Raw genomic sequence first — 17,136 nt, forward strand, 5'->3', positions numbered from 1 at the left:
AGCTGAGACTATAGTCTCACCTAAATAAACTCTTCTACGACCTTCAGCAGATAGAAAGGTGGCCACAATTGTCAACAATTTTTTCCGGGAAGTGTAAACCAGGGGTGCTTTCCGAGTCCCCAGATCTGGACCAGTGATCTTTGTGGCGGCTCCGCATGCTAACCAATTTGTGGATGGTGTGGTTCTTATGAACCAAGTGAAGCGTGAGGCTAATCGCCGGATTTCATTTTTGATCGCTGCCAAGTCCTATCGCCAAAAGTTCATTGGCCATTTTTCTCGAGTCCAGCAGTCTATTCCTGTTGTCAGAGCCCAGGATAATTTGAAGCCAGGAAGGGGAAAAATCAAGATTGATCTTGATAATGATCGCCTTCTCGTAATTGGAACTGGCACCAAGTTCACGGAAGATTGCTCGCCAAAGGGCATTATTGCCTTGCCACAGTCGCTTGGAGCTTCGGAGGTCGTGGAGGTGCGCTCCGATACCGAACTCGTCATCAGAAAAGAGTTTAAAGACACTCAGCAGATTCGCACTCTTTTAACTAAGGGCACATCTTTTAAGGCTGCCCACAAGGTGGACCAAAAAGAAGTTTACGAACGAGTATTCGAGCACCTTTCGCATGGAAATTGTATAGGTATTTTTCCTGAGGGTGGTTCACATGATAGAACGGACCTTCTTCCTCTCAAAGCTGGAGTAGCCATCATGGCTCTTGGTGCTATGCAGCATGACCCAGGATGTAACGTCACAATTGTACCATGTGGTATGAACTACTTCAATGCTCACAAATTCAGATCCAGAGCAGTAGTTGAGTTTGGCCATCCCATTGAAATTCCAAGAGAACTTGTGAAGAAATACTCAAATCCATCAACTAATCGTGAGTCTGTCAAAGAACTTCTTGAAATCATCACTACGGGCTTGAAGGCTGTCACCGTAACTTGTGAAGACTATGAGACCCTTATGATGGTTCAAGCAGCAAGACGTTTGTACGCTGGTAACTTTGCCCAGTATCTTCCTATTCCCTTAGTTGTGGAAATGAACCGCCGGTTGGTTCTTGGATACCAGACCTATAAGAACGAGAAAACAATTCAAGACATTAGAGAAAAAGTTATCAAGTATAACAAGCTTCTCTCTCTGTTATATCTCCCTGATCATCACGTTGAGGAGTGTGACGAGTCAAACAAGTTGAGAGTTTTGCCCATTTTTCTTTTCCGAATTTTCAAAATGATATTTTTATTTCTCCTTGCCTTACCAGGTTCCATTTTGTTTTCGCCTGTGTTTATTTGTTCAAAGATAGTTTCAGGTCGCAAACGGGCCACCGCTCTTGCCAACTCGACTGTGAAAATCAGAGGTAGAGATGTCATTGCTACATGGAAGATTTTAATAGCCATGGGTGTTGCACCTCTAGTATACAGTTTCTATGCAACTGTGGGAACGATTTACTGTTACTTCTATGGCATTCTTCACTACAAACTTGTATCCATTTGGTTTGCATTGTATATGCTAGGCGTGTTGGTTACATACGCCGCTTTACTCGTTGGTGAACAAGGTGTCGATTTACTCAAGTCTATGAGACCACTTTACCTCTCGTTAACATCTGGTTCATCCATTCGTGAATTGAAGATAATGCGCAAAGAATTGGCAGAGGAAATCACCAACCTCGTTAATCATTACGGACCAGAGTTATTTCCTGATGACTTCAATTTATTGCACATTCGTGACAAGTTGTATGCTAATGAAGGCTACATCGATAGTGATGAAGAAGAAGAACGCAAGACTCAAGAGTTGCGTAATAGACGTATGCGCAATCGCAAGGCTGCAAAGAAGCACAAAGCAGCCGCTACAAAGACCATGGAACTCAAAAGCGAATCCTCCTCGTCCATCAACGACACAGAGCTTTCGCTTCAGGATGAGGAAGTCTCTTCCATTTCCGACGGTATTTCTTATGTGAATTCTGAAAACTCTTTGAGTAATATTCCATTGTTTTCCGATTATCACTTGCATATGAACGCTTCGAACCCTGATTTACAACTTGAAGCTCAGTCCAACTTTCATCTGACAGCGTCTATGGCTGATGATTATAACCTGAGAAACATGGACAATCGACCTGCGTACTCGAGAAATAACTCTCATCTAGAGTTGAACTTTGCCAACGCCAAACATCGCCGTGAGCCTTCTGATGCGTTAAGGACGACACAGAAAATGAAGCTCAGTGACAAGATCAAGAACCAAGTCAGACAAGGACGCACACAGGGTGAGACCTAATATCAATGTAATCTACATAATATGTAATTTAATTTAATTAATTCAATTGTAATGCATTAGACTGATATTATTAGTTCATGTTTGCCTGCCTCTCATAAAATTCAGCAACTTCAGTAGAGCTTGTAGCGTCCTCGATTCCTTTATCGTCTCGAACTCTCAAAAATCTTGGAAATCGTAACGATATACCTTTGCCATATTCATGATGAGCTGCTTTATAGATTGGACTCAACGATAAATCGGCAGTCAAAACTTCAAATACCAATGTCGGCTCAAACCAGACATCTGGCACAGCATTTGAATTCGTTGTATCGTAGACGTAGTAAGATTTTGGTTGCTTGATCTCAGTTGGTGAAAGCTTGGCATGAAGATCTGCTAAGTCCTGTTCTGAAAAGCCAGTTCCAATCTTACATGTGGTCTCATACTCACCTGTGTCTTGATTGTACGATGCCAAAAGAAACCCACCGTAGCCACCAGTACGCTTACCTCGACCGATATACGCTCCAATAACCACCAAGTCCAAGGAATCTCCAACTCCAGCAAGATAATCTTTTTTCAACTTTAACCAATTACGAGACCTCTTGGAAGGTTCATAATATGAGTCGGGACCATGAAGCATTTTCACCATAAGTCCCTCACAAGCATCCTTCACCGACTGGTCAAGAAATGCTTGAAGCTCATCAAGATTAGAAGAGTTCTTGGCTGTAGCAAACTGAAACTTACCCTCGATCGTATCGATATGTTTGTGCATAATCTCTCGTCTATCAGCAAGAGACTTCGTTATAAGCGGTTCTCCATTATAATATAGTAAATCAAATGCAAACAAGCAAATGTGCACTTTGATATCTTTCTCATCAACATCCTTCCGCTTTCTGGTAGACAACACTTGAAACGGTAAAATCTTATTATTAACTCTGTCCCACGCAACAGCTTCACAATCGAGTACCATTGAGGTGATTTTTGTTTCCTCTGCCTGAGTTTTCACAAAGTCTTTCAAAATGGAAATCAAATCAGGATACCTTTGTGACATGTCTTCAGAGTTTCTGGAGTATATGCGAACTTCTCCTGTTTCCAATAAGTGTACTTGGGCTCGCTCACCATCGTATTTGTATTCGCAGGTAAAATCTTCACCTTGAAATCTGTCGAGGACTTCACTTATAGATTTGGTGGGCTTTGCTAACATCGGTTTCAAGGGAATGCCCGGCGTGAGCTTGCAATGCTCAAGGAGATTAAACACTCCAAACTCTGCTGCCTTTTTGATTAGCACCTCGTAATTTGGAGTTCTTGAAAACGCTTCACGAACAATGTCTTCCGCAGATGTGAGCTTTTCCGGATTTATCTTCTTACCACTGGAAGATAGTTCGTGGTTGACAAATGCTTGAGCAAGGGCTATCAATACAGTTTTTTCAGCCAATCCAATACGAAGTTTGCCCTCCAAGGATCGTATCAAAAATTTAGCCTCATTGCTCTTGAGATCACAAGCAGTAAGCATTTTGTTGATCATGCCAATTTTCTTTCCCTGAGAATCCTTGCCCGAGAATTTTGCAATCTTGGTCAAATTTTCAAAGACGGTGTCCACGTCCAATGAAGTAGGACGAAACATTGTGGGCTGGCCTGATCTCGACTTTTGTGCAACAATTCCCAAATCCCCAACTTCGTGATAATCCTTTTTGATCTTAGCAGGGGCTCTTCCATAACACTCACTGATTGCCTTAATGAGTAACGTCTCACCCAAACCAAGCTCAAGGTCAGGCTCGTAATCTGGACCCAAGCGGTTGATAAAGAGATAAACTATCTTGACCAATTTATCAGGTGAAGATTGCTCTAATATCTCCTGAAAGAATTGAGAAACAATTGCGGTGATTGCCAATCTGGAAGATTCTCCCTCAATCTTTTCAAACACTTCGGTAAGCTTAGCGTAAGGAATTTTTGGTCCTAACGTCTCGTTAGTATGTTTCTTGGCTTCGTTATCAGTCATGGTTATCAATTTAGATGCTTCGGTTTTTGTGGTTGGAGCAGACGCAGCTTTTTCGGGGCTCTGTGGTGGCTCACCGCTTTCAACAGGGGAAGATTTGTCCTCAGGGGTCCCATTTTTCTCATCAATAAGGGTATTTATATCTTCCTTTTTAATTCGCTTTACATCTTTCTTTTCATCAAGTTTGCGCTTCGTTACATTTGAGCCTCCGAAGAACCTGGCAATTGATTGCTGTTGTGGCATTAAACGGATATATTGTCTGGGATTGAAGCAACGGATACTAATCCGGAGCATACAAGAAGGATAAATATGTGTTAGTCGCGTCGTGAGACAGGTGAAATTTACTTCGCACCTCTACAACTTCTCAAATAATACATGGCTTAGGTATTCTATAGCGCTGAGTCCCATATGGCTTGTGGACCCTTGTACTTATACACCTCTGAATCGACAAACATCTCTCCTCCGTGGTTGGAATTTCCACCGAATATTTGCTTGGCGTAGATTTCTGCTCCAAGAAAATAGACATCTTCCCAGGATCCACCGCTCTCTTTTGGTAGCTTCCATTCTGGAAAATATTCCGGATGTTTTGCAAGCTTTATTGATCCAGGAACCTGAACAACATTAAAACCTTCGTTAGAGTCGTTTACTTCCTCAGCTTGTTGGTAAGCCAAGATTGCCGAGTTAACATTCTTTGACTTCTCTTTGTTGGAAACGTCGTTAGCAGGCCGCACAAGATAGTCAGCGGTAAGCTTCATAAGTAAAGCATGTTTCAACCCGGGGATTTTGAACGTGGAGCCCACGAATATCAAGTTATCGTAACATTGTTGTCTCTTTTCGAGGTCGGGAATAGATAAGAGAGATGTGTAGATGGCATGGGCAATGGTGTTAATGAAGCTTTTACAGCCTTGGAACCGTTCTTTTCCAACGTAGATTTTCTCTTTTGTGTCCGGGTCCAAGAAAAAGTTGGACTCAAGCTCTCTGTTCTTCTGTTTCGATGGCGCATCAGCCGCCTCACCGTCTTTTTCTTCGCCATTGGCGACCGCAGCGGTTTCTGAAGAAGACTCGGTAACCAACTTGGCAATGTCGAAATTATCGTCTTCCTCATTTCCCTCGCTTACTCGGTTCAAGTCAGCAAAGGAGTAGAAGGAATCTTCCTCGTCGTTTAACACCTCAAAGATTCCCGAAGTCTTGAGAGCTTCGATCTGGTTTGCGGTCAATTTAGGAAGAAGCGCAGCCAATTCTTCATTGACCAGCTTCCCGCCAACATCGGCAATATACTTTCCAGCATACTTCACACATTGGTTTCCCACTACCGGCATTATTTGAACGCTGTCTCGTCCAACATTGACGACACATGAACTTGTAGAGGAGCCCATGGCGAAATTAGATGCCAAAGCAATATCGATCACATTAAAAGCATTGAAATCAAGAGTCTCCAAGACATACTTTGTTATATGCTCCACCTGGTACCTCGACCACGCCAAAGATGGTGTTATCAAGAGCAATGGTATTTGACTGATGGTGATAATGGGGTTCTGAGAAATCACACTCTGGAGGATAATATTCAATAGGTATTGGAAAGCTTCCAAGTCAACTATGCGACTTCCTTGAACAGGTTTTATCTCTTTGTACTTGCCCTCTTCATTTTTAGAATGATACTCTCCATTTTCTGCCTGGAAAACGACCGATGGAACCTTATACTGAGGTGGTGATAACGAGTCCTGAAGTCCAAACAGGAAAATAGTATGTAGAGACCCTACGTGTATTACGAGAAAGTTCTCCTCTCTAAACAAAGGCATGGTGAACTGGTCTCGTGCTCAGGAATAATATGTGAATGGATTGATGAGGTGGTATAGACTCGATTGTCAACAGAAACAGTTCACGAAATTTTGGCGTGCGAATACCCAAAGACATCAAGAGTAAATGGCTGCGAAAGACCAAGTTGGGATGAATTATTATGTACGCTATTTACGTCTAATCGAAATCGTCATCTTGCACATTTGCAAGAAACTTGTTGTAGTTGGCCGTGGTACCCAAAATTGACTTTTTACTCATCATCGTATCCAGGCGACGAATGTCTGGAGCACCGCCAGCCATCTCTTCATGGGAGATTAGTTTGACTTCGTTGATGAAAGGCAAGTCATCTGATACTGGTGGAAGGTTTTTATGCTTATAGCTAGCCGAGTCAGACAGCTCCTGGCTGGTGTTTGTTCTGGGCCGCATAAGATCAAGCGATTGACTTGAATTCTGTCTACTTCTAGAGGGGATGACACCGGAAGAATGTCTCCTCGAATATTGTCTAGGATCAGTCGTGAAACCGCGGTTTAACTTGGGGGCAACTTTCTTGTCAGTAGGAAGTTCAGGGTTCGAGGAGTATTTGTCTCGAGGTGATGAATACTTGAACGGTGTAACACGAGTCAAGGTATTTCTGCGAACTTGCTTTGGAGGTATGGGCGTTGTTGTTTGCCCATTCAGTTCATCAACAGCTACATCACTGTCGACGCTCATCATGTCTTCTGAGTCATACTCCGGACTCTCTTGCCTGGGTTGATTTGTGGTGGGCAATGGACGCACGTAGGAGGAAATGTTGCGAGCAAGCTGGCGTAATGTAGAAGCGTCCTGGATCTTGATGAGACCACAATACCAGCAGATGACACCTAAAACTGTACCCCATAACACACCAAGCTTGGCGAACCCTAGGGCTATTACAGTGTAGTGAGCAAGAAGTGGCCAAACGTGAACAAGAACAACAGATGAGACTGCGCCCAACAAAAAGCTGGGAATGTGAAAATGAAGTCCAACCATTGATTTGATTTGAACCACGGGCGGGGGAAGCTCGGGTTCGATCGAGTGATCGGAGGAAGTGGGCAGAACTGTCCTTTTTGAATTTGCCTTTTTCGCATTCGGAGTGAAAGTATTGGGGTTTGCTGGTGAAGTATGGCGAGTTTGTAGCGGAGGCGGCTTACTGGAACTGGGTGGGGCCAGATCAACTGGCTTGTCATTGAGGTCCAGTTGCACTTCATATGCACATCCTATGAGCTCATTGAGGTAGTCATTAACACCTTTTTTTGCCGAATTGCCTCCCGCTGCCCCGTCTCCATCCTTATCGTCCACCTTCTTGAGACGGAATACACCGTCCGGGCCCTGCTTGTACACAAGCTTCTTCTTTGACGCTGTGACCGTCGCCATCTTATAAACCGAAATCGGCCACTGAAGAGATTAACTATAAGCTTAGCCGATGCTTTGGAATTAGGAGTTCAAATTTCTTACTAAAATTCACAACACCTCCAAATTTCGTTTAGCCATGTGACTGAACCTTAAATCTCAACTGGTAGGGATATAGTTGATCTGGGGTTCGATAGTACTTATACAGACAAACTCTGCCCCTATAACTCTCGTGTGTAAGAGAATGACTCGTTTGACGAACAAATCGGTGTCCAATAACCTGACCTAAAAAACTACACAATAGTATTGTCTACTTGGTCATTGTATTGATTGTTAACCCAGAATGGAAGCTTACATAAGTGAGGTACCGCGAGATTATGCACCATAAGGGACCGCCGCATATTTAATGCCTGCTTATGTCAGCGGCGGCCGCTCACTATCACCTGGTTTCTCCAGGCTACAACCGAAGACCCCTCTTTCTGTGACCTTTCTGCGGTTACCACTGGCCCCTAATACGGCGAGCGAGCTGGATGTCTTTTTGCATGATGGTCACACGCTTGGCGTGTATTGCACACAAATTTGTGTCTTCCAAGAGATGAACCAAGAACGCCTCGCATGCTTCTTGAAGTGCTAAAACGGCATGGGACTGCCACCTTATACCGTAATTTGCGCCGATGAATTCTTCGGCGATCTCTTTGACTAGTCGAGCAAATGGAAGTTTTCGGATCAAAAGTTCTGTGCTTTTCTGAAATTGTCTGATATCACGGAGTGCTTTCATTCCGGGACGATATCTACGCTTGCGTACAGTGCTCTGTGTAGTCCGAGTGGGAGGATCACCTGGTTGATTTCTGTAAAGTCCAAGTTCTCTTTGTCTCTGAATTGGTCGTACGACAGGCGAAGATTGGCCCGAACGATTTTCATAATTGGGGCGTCTGACAAGACTCAGGCCTGGCCCGAGACGGTTTGTTGTAGGTACCCGAGCCATTGGCTATGCGAGGATGGTTTGGTAGAAAAAAGGGGAAGACCACTGGGAAGGTTTTTTGACGTGAATATTTCCTCATTAATTTTCCTAAATGGGCGACCAGCCACGCTTGTGTGCAGGCGATGACATAACACCCACTTGCAACAAGAAGAATAGACTTCAGTAGTTCCGAGCCTAAAGTTTGGTGAAAGTCCTCAAAGCAGTACTTTTGTTTGTCAAAGCTTTGTGGTGTGCAATTGACTTACTCAATGTCATCGTACTTGCCCTCCAAAATGTCGTTAAGACCGTTCTGGATGATCTCGCTCTCCTCATCCAAAGGCATCTGTGCCAACTGCTTTTGCTTCTCGTAGCCTCCCATAACCGTTTTCATTCTCCAGCCAAACTCCTTGAATGTTGAGACATCCATCATCCAACAGGTTCCAAAAATGATCATTGACGAAACACTACCACACAAAACAGTACCTGTTCCCACAGCCACCGCTGCATCAGTGGTAAAGTTGTAGCTGGTTGGCGGCTGATGGTTCCCCTGGAAAAGTGTTGGAACATACTGGCGTGCCATAGTTGACTTGAAAGCAAATCTAGCCGCAAATATTGTCGCAGCACCGGACGCCATGAATAATGCCATCTGATATTTTCTGCGTTGCTTGTACTCTTCTGAAGCCAGGGCAAGCTTGAAATCGTACTTTTCCAACAAATTTGTGAATGACATCTGTGATTTGTTCAGAGTTGGTTTTCGCTTTTTACAATTTTCACCAGATTTTCCTGCACAGCGCTCTCTTGCTTGACAAAGGTGACCTTTTCAACATCGTGCTCTGAATACCATATTGAAACGTCTTTATCATCTTCTGCAATAAGTTTTCCCTCCAAATTGTTGAAATTTGCCCAGTAGAAAGTCCCACAGTCTTTATTCTGGTACTTATTCTCACAAGTCCAAAAGTACTTTCCTCTAGCCTCTACTGTCTTGAAAGATCTTCGTAAAGTCATTGCCATGTCACACTTACACTTGGGGATATTCTGTATGATATCTTCTCTATAGTGCCGGAATGTCAAGTTAAAACGACCATTTCCACTGATAGGGTGCAGTTGGATCGAGGCTCGCAACGCATTCACAGAATGACGATATTCCTCTTGACACCCAGGGTGCATGATTACCAAGCTATTGTGTGGCACCTGTATGGCATAGAGCTGTGAAGGAGAGTAATTCTTTCTAATTCTGAACTCTCTCGTGGCCCCAAGTGAAATCGATGCAATATAATTGTGGGGTCCAATGTGAGATAGTCGGTCCGAATGCCAGTCCAAATTATTGGACATATGTTCATAGTAATTGACCACACAAACATCACAGGTCCATTTCTCTTTGCTCTGAAAAGGAAGAGGAGTTGAATACGGTATAATTTTCTCATTGATGAACTCGTTGACAAAAGTAGCGGCTCGACTTAATTCTTCGTCAAATTGATTGATTTTGGTATGGCTCTTACCATTGTAGATCAACTGCTGATACTTTTCGTCTTTATACTTGCGGTCATGGAACAAACCCAGCGAGTGGTTTGCAACACACCAGTTGTCAAATAGAAAAAATTTATTCGGAGCCAAACGATCTCGTTTGCTCATAAGAAATTCCAATATCAGATTGGATAAATCCACCGGTAAAAAATTGCGATGTAGACTCACATAGGGTCCAAGATGAGCCGTCACATCCTCTGGGGTATAAAGCTGTATGGCTTTATTTTGTACAGTTACATTTGGTTTCCTTTTCTCAGTATGTTCACCTCCAAATATCGATGTAATCGACGTTTGGTACTTTCCCAAACCGGTCTTCTTTCTCTTTGGAGCACTTCCAGAAAGCAATTCCAAAACTTGATTTAGCGATCCGCCACAAGCATCGTATATCTCCTTCAAAACCGACTTTTCAAACTGCGGAAACCGTGCCTCTAGAGTTCGTAGTTTCTCATCAGACATGAAGACAGATTACTAAGATTTATTGTGGAGTAGGATAAAATGGGTGCGCTCCTGCATATACTGAAGGAGACTTAATACCAAGTCGAAGGATTATACAGCCATTAATAAACCGACTTTTTGCCGCCAAATTCTCAATCCTACACCTAGAAGCTAGGCAAACTTTAGTGCGCCGTTTTGTGCCAGCCGTGCTATAATCTATGCAGGGACAAACTTGCGCGCAAAGTGCATACATGGTGTATCAGGGCAGAAAGAAAGGGTAAGCTAAATGTTCACTCAGACCACAAAAAAGGCTGAAAGTTGGTACACATGTGCATTGACTACCATTTAATTTGCTGTACAAATTTCAGTCAATTTGAGAAACCCTCACCCCATTTTCCATGAGGTGCCCGTTACCCCTGCATAAGCTCTTCACGTCAATATGCATTCCGCCCACAACATGCGACGGAAAAAATCTAGATCTATTGTCTATGGAGCAACAGTAAGGGCCCCTTAGTTTGAACTTCCCTGTATTATTCCAGCTGTTACTACTCGCTACCACATCCTCCACTCTAAACACAAACTGAAAAACCTGTCAAAAACTTTAAAGTTTATTTCACTAGAACGACTTAACCACATTAAATATTAATCAGGAGTTAATCAGGAGTTTATCATTAATCATATATCATTGTCCACCATTATAGAAGTCATGTCAACACCAGAGCTCAAGGTTACACCAAATACTCCCGCCCAAGAAAAGAAAGATTTTGTTTCCAATGGAGAACAGTCGGGCTCAAATAATACAGTATCTTCAGAACCAGCACCTAAAGAAGAGATGATGCTTGGGGACCCAAGTCGGAAGTCGGAGGATTCCGATACCACAAGCTTTGGTGAGCAAAGTGGCAGAATTGAACCCGAGAACGAATGCACTGAATTTTGTGTGGAATGTAGTGCATGCTTTGGGTTGTTTGACAGCTGCTGTCCCGCCGATGAAGAAGGTTGCTTGACTACCGCTGCCACTTTCTGTGGAAATATTCTCTTCGGATGTTGTAAGGCAAGATAATTATATAGCTAGCTATCTTTCGCAGTTGCATTTGTACCTCCAAATCTCACGACTTTGTAAATCGATTAAAACATTTTGTTGCATTTACAAACACCTCACGCAATGAACCCAGCCGATGACTCTTCGGACCGTGTTCGGACCAAGTCGACGTCTGCAATCACATCCTCCAGTTTTTTCGAGGCAGCTCGAAATTCGTTGCCAGACTTACACAGTCAGCCTTGCGACCGGGGAACACTTGATCCCACTTTTATCGAATCCCTTCAAGGCAGCGACACTGATACTGTTATTAAACACCCCACGCTGCCCCAACAACAAAAGAAGGACGCAGGTTCTCCACCAATGCCAATCCCACGTCATATTAATGCCATTTCTCCCGGTTCATTGTCACTCGAATCGGATCGAATTGGAACAGACAAAGGCCAAAGCATCTCACCAGAGTCGGTGAATCCGCTACTTGTGAGGCATAGTTCAGACAACCCATCAAAATTGGAGCAAGCTCAATCACTTATTGTTGGTCCAACATGGAATAAATGGACCATCCTTCTTGGTCTCTATTTGATTATGGTTATCTTCTTTATAGTACTCACTATTCTTTCGGCTTTGACATTGAAGGAAAGTCGCAACAAGGTGAGGGATGTGATGCACGGGCTAAATGATGACGAACGGCGCCAGGTAATTGACTTGTTGAGCACCATTTATTGGAGCTCTAGGGTCCCGATCGTCAATGCAACATATAACGATATAGTCCTAGATTAGTAGTTAGTGAATATAAAGGTTGTATAATAACCAGATCCAAGTTATTGAGAAAATACCAAACGCAATGGTAGAGTTGAGTATGACCCATAAATCAGGGTATTTTTCTGGTGGAATGAGAAAGTTATCAATGACATGAAAGGCAGTCATCGATGCATAGGAAAGGCCAATGATAAGCTGCCAAAGCTTATTCCGCTTAGGAATCAAGAGATTTTTCCTTATGTCAAAGGTAAATCCACCCAACAACCAATTTGATAAGAGAACATGGACAGTGTACTGCAAAACCAAGCCATCTTTTTTTAACAAAGGCCACATACTGAAGATTGCAGCATTGTTGACCCACGACACGATTGCAAACCAGTCAAGATCATTGACCAAGTACAACAACGTAGTGGGGAGAAGAGGAACCAACACCGTTTTCTCGTGCACTTGAAACGAAAACAAATAAAAGCTCCACGCAGTTGCAGCAAAACCAAGCAAAACAGGAACTGCGTGTGGTCTAGGGCTTGCCTTCTTGCTGTAGGACTCCTTGAAGATTCTTTTGAAGAATATGATTGCACAAGGAGGCAATAATGATACTAAAGTCACTGCAAGTGAAAGTCTCGTCAACTCTGGAACCGAGAAAATCGACTTGTACTTGACCAACAAATTGGAGACGCACCAAAAGTTTGCAACCTTATCTTCGAATAATCCACGTTGGAAGGGGAAAACCCTGATGAATATCTGTTGTATAATTGGCCAGTGGTCTTTTTCAGGGACAAACAAAAATGGCAGCAATATCACAAGTATGGTCAATGCCACTGCAAATCCGATAGATAGTATTTGTTTCAAGTTAAAACTACGAGCAACTTTCCAGATCAGCGGGTTTGGGATATCATAGTAGTTAGTGAAGCCACTGGCAAGCATGAATGCGAATATGAACGGAGCATAATACAATCCCATTTGCTTGAAAAAAATGCAAACCACAAACCACACGGCTGAGAGTATATAATTCTCTTTAAGCAAGTCCAATATGGAGAAGAGAAATGATCCCAACATCACAGAATTGTACTGGAAGTGACCATGATCAATTAATACCAACGAAGGTTGGCAAAGTATAATACAAGTTATAATGATTTTGGTCCATTCTCGACACTCGAAGTTGCTTTCCAATAAGAGATATGACACCAAATAGTGCCGGTATGTAGAGCACCAATTCGCTGAGTAAACTTGAAATTCTCATAAATGTTTTGATTCCCGCATCTTCAATGCCTCTACTAGTGTCAAGAGCGAACCATTGCGGGTCGATGAACGAACCCAACTTGCCAAAAACGTACAGATGGAATGCTGTCAAAGGTGGGTAGTCGAGCCCCCAGTATTGTAGGTCGTAAAAGTACCATTTACTTATGGGTAGATGAATAGTAAGTTCCATCCAATGTCTTTGAGCTTCAAAGTCACCATTAATAGGACCCTGTCCTTGTCCCAGGAATGACCCCAAGCCTACAGCGGCTCGTAAAATAATAGCAGTGAGCACCAAAATGTATCTAGCAGCCCATTGATGGGGAGCCTTTTCGAATTCATGAAGCATATCGTAGATTGGAGTGTCATGATATATGCTATTTTTATTAGTGGGAGAAGTGGTTTTTTTCTTACGCTTATGGGAAGCTTTTGGAGAAGGTTTTGGAGAAGCCTTAGGGGAAGCCTTAGTGGCTACTTTTGGCGATGAGGCTTTCTTGCCGGCTTTAGCAGAATTTTTTGCCATTGTGCAAGGACATATGTATCACTTTAATAATAAAAATGATCGACTGCGAAAGTTTTGCTGGTATGGCCTTGTATACTCACTGTCGCACTTTTGGATATATGGTATGGCTAATTTACTTGGGTGCATTGAGGTGTTCCTCAAACCACTACACCCGTACAAGTACTACACCATTACTGAATTACTATGGAAAGAAGGAATTTTTGGTGGTCATAGCAATTTATATTATAGGCTGGCTAAGAGTTATGAGCTATTAATTCTGAAATGGCACAATTGATCTCTTTGAAATTTTCGGTGTCTGGAGTACATCCTTTAGAAAGCTTTAAGGTGAATTGCAGCAAGTTCAAGTTGCTCTGCTTTAAATAGGTATCAAGATATTCTGCGTACTGGCGAGTGGTCAAATCTCCATATTCTGGTAATTTCAAACTAGCTTCGATTAGGAAGATCACCCTTTTCCGACGGTAATAGGTGCTCGTTCTCCATTTGGCACCAAGAATTTGATCTTTTTCAACAACAGAAAGCTTTGAATCTTGCCCTTCGTACCACTCTTTCACCAAATCAACTACAGTACGCAAGCCCCTAGACATCATCCCTGACCGTTTTAGAAACAGCAAGTTATTATCTTCATTATTGCTATTTCTTTCGGCACCTGGAATAGCTAGTTGGCAATTACTCTGAGACCTCTCTTCTTCCTCTTCTCGAGCCGTCAGTGGTATATTTCTGTTGTTGTTAGAGGTATGCTGAGCTCCGTTCTTGGGTTGTTGATCTGTAAGACTTCCACTCGGAGTTTTATAACTTTCCACGTAATTCCGATTCACACTTCGGCTTTTTAAATAGTGCCTCTGCTCGCTGCGCTCCATCTTTATGACCAGCAAAATCTTTCTTAGGGACTCGTCTTTCGCATCATTGGATTTACGAAGCTCATCAATACGGTAATCCATGGCTTCCAATCTCAAAAGCACTTGTTTCAATTTTTTTCTGCATGACACCATTTGACTTTTTTGTCAGCTCTTGAAGACGAGGTGTAAGAACTTCGAGCAATTCGCCCTTGGTATAGATGTGGTCAGCAATTGACCACTCCTGATGCTCCAGTTTCAAGGAATTCTCCCTAAAAGTTATGTATTCAGAATCACGGCAGATCGCAAGGTGTGCAAATATGCTTTCAGTAGCCTTTTCTTCTTCTTCTACTTGAGGTTCAATAATATTATTATTCGTACGTGTAGCTTCAGTAATCTAGAAGAGTCCGATTAATGAGTATTTTCTTCTTCTCCCTTGCTCTAAGTTTTGAAGTTGAGAATTTAAGAAATTGATCTCTTTCTCAATTTGCAACCATGGTTGCAAAAAAAAAAAGAGACGCGTATAAAGTAACCATAGGGTCGGGGCAATTGGCTCCTACTACTCCTACTACTCCTCCTACTCCTCCTACTCCTCCTCCTCCATCACCACCATCCAAATAAAACCATAAATCATGGTATTTTATGTGTGAATTTTAAAATGTGTAAGATCACTGGCTATGAAAATTCTAAAATTGTCAAAATTCTCAAAATCTTCAAAATTTTGACATTTTCCTATTTTTTGTGAATAACCTCACATAGACTCAAGTTCAACTTGATGATCGCACGTGCCTTCTACAGCGAATTAATCGAGTCTGAATCGAGTCTGACTCGAATCTCTATATAAAATGGCAACTTGTCCGAGTGGTTAAGGAGAAAGATTAGAAATCTTTTGGGCTTTGCCCGCGCAGGTTCGAATCCTGCAGTTGTCGGTATTTTTTTTTTCCTCCACAACTTTAAACATGAACCATTTACAGGACTTGAAGAAGGCATTGACCGAGGCTTATGCTCAATCCAGCCTACAAAATGCTCTGAAGATCGCCCAGTCGAAAAGTTTGGAGAAATTGATTCGTAATCATCAGCAAGATCAACGATTGATCTCCACAATCCTCCATATGGCTGATGTCACTGACACTTATAACGACCCAAATGATATAGATTTGGCACTTGATACGATAGATTTGGGTAAGATCTACGAAAGAGTCGACGCAAGAGAAAAGGAGGACACCAAGCTTGCCTATCAGGACCTTTTGGTGATTGAATTGCTTCACTATTTCAAACATGATTTTTTCACTTGGGTCACCAAGCCAAAATGTCCTCAATGTCACAACGATGGCGGTAATATCGAGCCTCAGGGATCCAGCAGCCCGCCTAATCCAAATCCCGACGAAATCAGTGTGGTGGAAAATTATAGGTGTGTGGAATGTGGGGTAAATGTGGACTTTGCTCGAATAAATAGACCCGCCAAACTCTTGGAAACTCGACTGGGACGTTGCGGTGAGTGGGTCAATTGTTTTATGTTACTTTTAAGAGCACTACTAGGAGCAGAGGGCCATATTCGGTACGTGTGGAATAACGAAGATCATGTTTGGTGCGAATTCTACAGTGATAGTCAAAGTCGATGGATCCATTTAGATCCTTGTGAGGACGTATTTGATGATCCTAATCTATATTGCCAGAATTGGGGCAAGGAAATGAGTTATTGTATTGGATTTGGCGATTCTTATGTCATGGACTTGAGTGAAAAATACATCACCAACAAGGATAAGCAAATCGACAAAAAGTCAGTGGTTTCAGACTTGCAGCTTATACCCCGACTCATAAGACAGATCAATGCTCGAAAGCTACTCAAAACGTACGAATCGTTTAGATTCGACACTATCGCACTTCAACGCATTTATGACATTTTGGTGATGTTCAATAACGAAAAAGTACTCCTGGCACCAGTAGGTTCAAAAACAGAAGCTGTTGGGCGTCAATCTGGCACCGCAGAGTGGACTTCGGCTCGAGGGGAAGGCGGTTCTTAACTTCTTTTATCCAACTCTGCTTGTATACCCTTGGAATGTCTAAAGAGCTTAAGTCCAATCCATGAACTTATAGCCCACCACCATAACACAACGTATATACCCCATGCTTTCAAAACTGAACTTTCTATGAACCGAAAAATCAGACTCAATTGCGAGTGGAGATGGTCAGTAGACGATGATAAACTTAATGGAAAAATGATATAATCCCAAATTCCAAGTAGACTACAAGTGGTAACGATGAATATGATCCACGTAGCAGCCAAGATCAAATATCCATATGTTCGTAGGCTGAAGAGCTGATCCGTATCGTTAGAATACGACTTTATTGGATTCCGTGGCTTGAGAAGTGGTAGGGGCTTCACATTCTCCATTGGAGCTTCGCACTTGAGATTGATTTTCCAGAATGATTAT

At 42.6% G+C, this 17,136-nt stretch overlaps 14 protein-coding genes and 1 non-coding gene across 15 annotated transcripts; 5 read left to right on the top strand and 10 right to left on the bottom strand. All coding sequences in view use genetic code 12, as the record gives it.

Moving 5' to 3' along the window:
* Positions 1-187: 187 nt before the first annotated feature.
* SCT1 (bifunctional glycerol-3-phosphate/glycerone-phosphate O-acyltransferase) lies at positions 188-2,257 on the top strand (the record flags this gene model as incomplete). The annotated part of the gene is made up of 1 exon (XM_001484094.1): positions 188-2,257. One exon carries the CDS (start codon positions 188-190, stop codon positions 2,255-2,257), a length of 2,070 nt encoding a protein of 689 aa, XP_001484144.2.
* Positions 2,258-2,327: 70 nt separating this feature from the next.
* On the bottom strand, positions 2,328-4,523 carry PGUG_03526 (DNA ligase (ATP); the record flags this gene model as incomplete). Its single annotated transcript, XM_001484095.1, has 1 exon — positions 2,328-4,523. One exon carries the CDS (start codon positions 4,521-4,523, stop codon positions 2,328-2,330), a length of 2,196 nt encoding a protein of 731 aa, XP_001484145.1.
* Positions 4,524-4,618: 95 nt separating this feature from the next.
* On the bottom strand, positions 4,619-6,028 carry ARP9 (Arp9p; the record flags this gene model as incomplete). Its single annotated transcript, XM_001484096.1, has 1 exon — positions 4,619-6,028. One exon carries the CDS (start codon positions 6,026-6,028, stop codon positions 4,619-4,621), a length of 1,410 nt encoding a protein of 469 aa, XP_001484146.2.
* Positions 6,029-6,203: 175 nt separating this feature from the next.
* On the bottom strand, positions 6,204-7,418 carry PGUG_03528 (uncharacterized protein; the record flags this gene model as incomplete). Its single annotated transcript, XM_001484097.1, has 1 exon — positions 6,204-7,418. One exon carries the CDS (start codon positions 7,416-7,418, stop codon positions 6,204-6,206), a length of 1,215 nt encoding a protein of 404 aa, XP_001484147.2.
* A 472-nt stretch (positions 7,419-7,890) lies between these two features.
* CSE4 (centromeric DNA-binding histone H3-like protein) lies at positions 7,891-8,379 on the bottom strand (the record flags this gene model as incomplete). The annotated part of the gene is made up of 1 exon (XM_001484098.1): positions 7,891-8,379. The coding sequence occupies one exon, from the start codon at positions 8,377-8,379 to the stop codon at positions 7,891-7,893; it is 489 nt and encodes a 162-aa protein (XP_001484148.2).
* A 238-nt stretch (positions 8,380-8,617) lies between these two features.
* On the bottom strand, positions 8,618-9,085 carry PGUG_03530 (uncharacterized protein; the record flags this gene model as incomplete). Its single annotated transcript, XM_001484099.1, has 1 exon — positions 8,618-9,085. The coding sequence occupies one exon, from the start codon at positions 9,083-9,085 to the stop codon at positions 8,618-8,620; it is 468 nt and encodes a 155-aa protein (XP_001484149.2).
* Positions 9,086-9,096: 11 nt separating this feature from the next.
* PGUG_03531 (uncharacterized protein) lies at positions 9,097-10,335 on the bottom strand (the record flags this gene model as incomplete). The annotated part of the gene is made up of 1 exon (XM_001484100.1): positions 9,097-10,335. One exon carries the CDS (start codon positions 10,333-10,335, stop codon positions 9,097-9,099), a length of 1,239 nt encoding a protein of 412 aa, XP_001484150.2.
* A 685-nt stretch (positions 10,336-11,020) lies between these two features.
* On the top strand, positions 11,021-11,374 carry PGUG_03532 (uncharacterized protein; the record flags this gene model as incomplete). Its single annotated transcript, XM_001484101.1, has 1 exon — positions 11,021-11,374. One exon carries the CDS (start codon positions 11,021-11,023, stop codon positions 11,372-11,374), a length of 354 nt encoding a protein of 117 aa, XP_001484151.1.
* Positions 11,375-11,476: 102 nt separating this feature from the next.
* PGUG_03533 (uncharacterized protein) lies at positions 11,477-12,130 on the top strand (the record flags this gene model as incomplete). The annotated part of the gene is made up of 1 exon (XM_001484102.1): positions 11,477-12,130. One exon carries the CDS (start codon positions 11,477-11,479, stop codon positions 12,128-12,130), a length of 654 nt encoding a protein of 217 aa, XP_001484152.2.
* Positions 12,131-12,133: 3 nt separating this feature from the next.
* On the bottom strand, positions 12,134-13,165 carry PGUG_03534 (uncharacterized protein; the record flags this gene model as incomplete). Its single annotated transcript, XM_001484103.1, has 1 exon — positions 12,134-13,165. The coding sequence occupies one exon, from the start codon at positions 13,163-13,165 to the stop codon at positions 12,134-12,136; it is 1,032 nt and encodes a 343-aa protein (XP_001484153.2).
* A 28-nt stretch (positions 13,166-13,193) lies between these two features.
* PGUG_03535 (uncharacterized protein) lies at positions 13,194-13,868 on the bottom strand (the record flags this gene model as incomplete). The annotated part of the gene is made up of 1 exon (XM_001484104.1): positions 13,194-13,868. One exon carries the CDS (start codon positions 13,866-13,868, stop codon positions 13,194-13,196), a length of 675 nt encoding a protein of 224 aa, XP_001484154.2.
* Positions 13,869-14,101: 233 nt separating this feature from the next.
* PGUG_03536 (uncharacterized protein) lies at positions 14,102-14,857 on the bottom strand (the record flags this gene model as incomplete). Its single annotated transcript, XM_001484105.1, has 1 exon — positions 14,102-14,857. The coding sequence occupies one exon, from the start codon at positions 14,855-14,857 to the stop codon at positions 14,102-14,104; it is 756 nt and encodes a 251-aa protein (XP_001484155.2).
* A 691-nt stretch (positions 14,858-15,548) lies between these two features.
* PGUG_06041 lies at positions 15,549-15,630 on the top strand. Its single transcript has one exon. It is a non-coding gene; the product is annotated as a tRNA-Ser (tRNA).
* Positions 15,631-15,660: 30 nt separating this feature from the next.
* PGUG_03537 (peptide-N4-(N-acetyl-beta-glucosaminyl)asparagine amidase) lies at positions 15,661-16,725 on the top strand (the record flags this gene model as incomplete). Its single annotated transcript, XM_001484106.1, has 1 exon — positions 15,661-16,725. The coding sequence occupies one exon, from the start codon at positions 15,661-15,663 to the stop codon at positions 16,723-16,725; it is 1,065 nt and encodes a 354-aa protein (XP_001484156.2).
* PGUG_03538 (uncharacterized protein) lies at positions 16,722-17,096 on the bottom strand (the record flags this gene model as incomplete). The annotated part of the gene is made up of 1 exon (XM_001484107.1): positions 16,722-17,096. One exon carries the CDS (start codon positions 17,094-17,096, stop codon positions 16,722-16,724), a length of 375 nt encoding a protein of 124 aa, XP_001484157.2.
* Between the last annotated feature and the right edge of the window lie 40 nt (positions 17,097-17,136).

The sequence above is a fragment of the Meyerozyma guilliermondii genome, genomic scaffold, assembly GCF_000149425.1.
Source record: "Meyerozyma guilliermondii ATCC 6260 scaffold_4 genomic scaffold, whole genome shotgun sequence".
In the NCBI taxonomy this organism is placed as follows: Eukaryota; Fungi; Ascomycota; class Pichiomycetes; order Serinales; family Debaryomycetaceae; genus Meyerozyma; species Meyerozyma guilliermondii.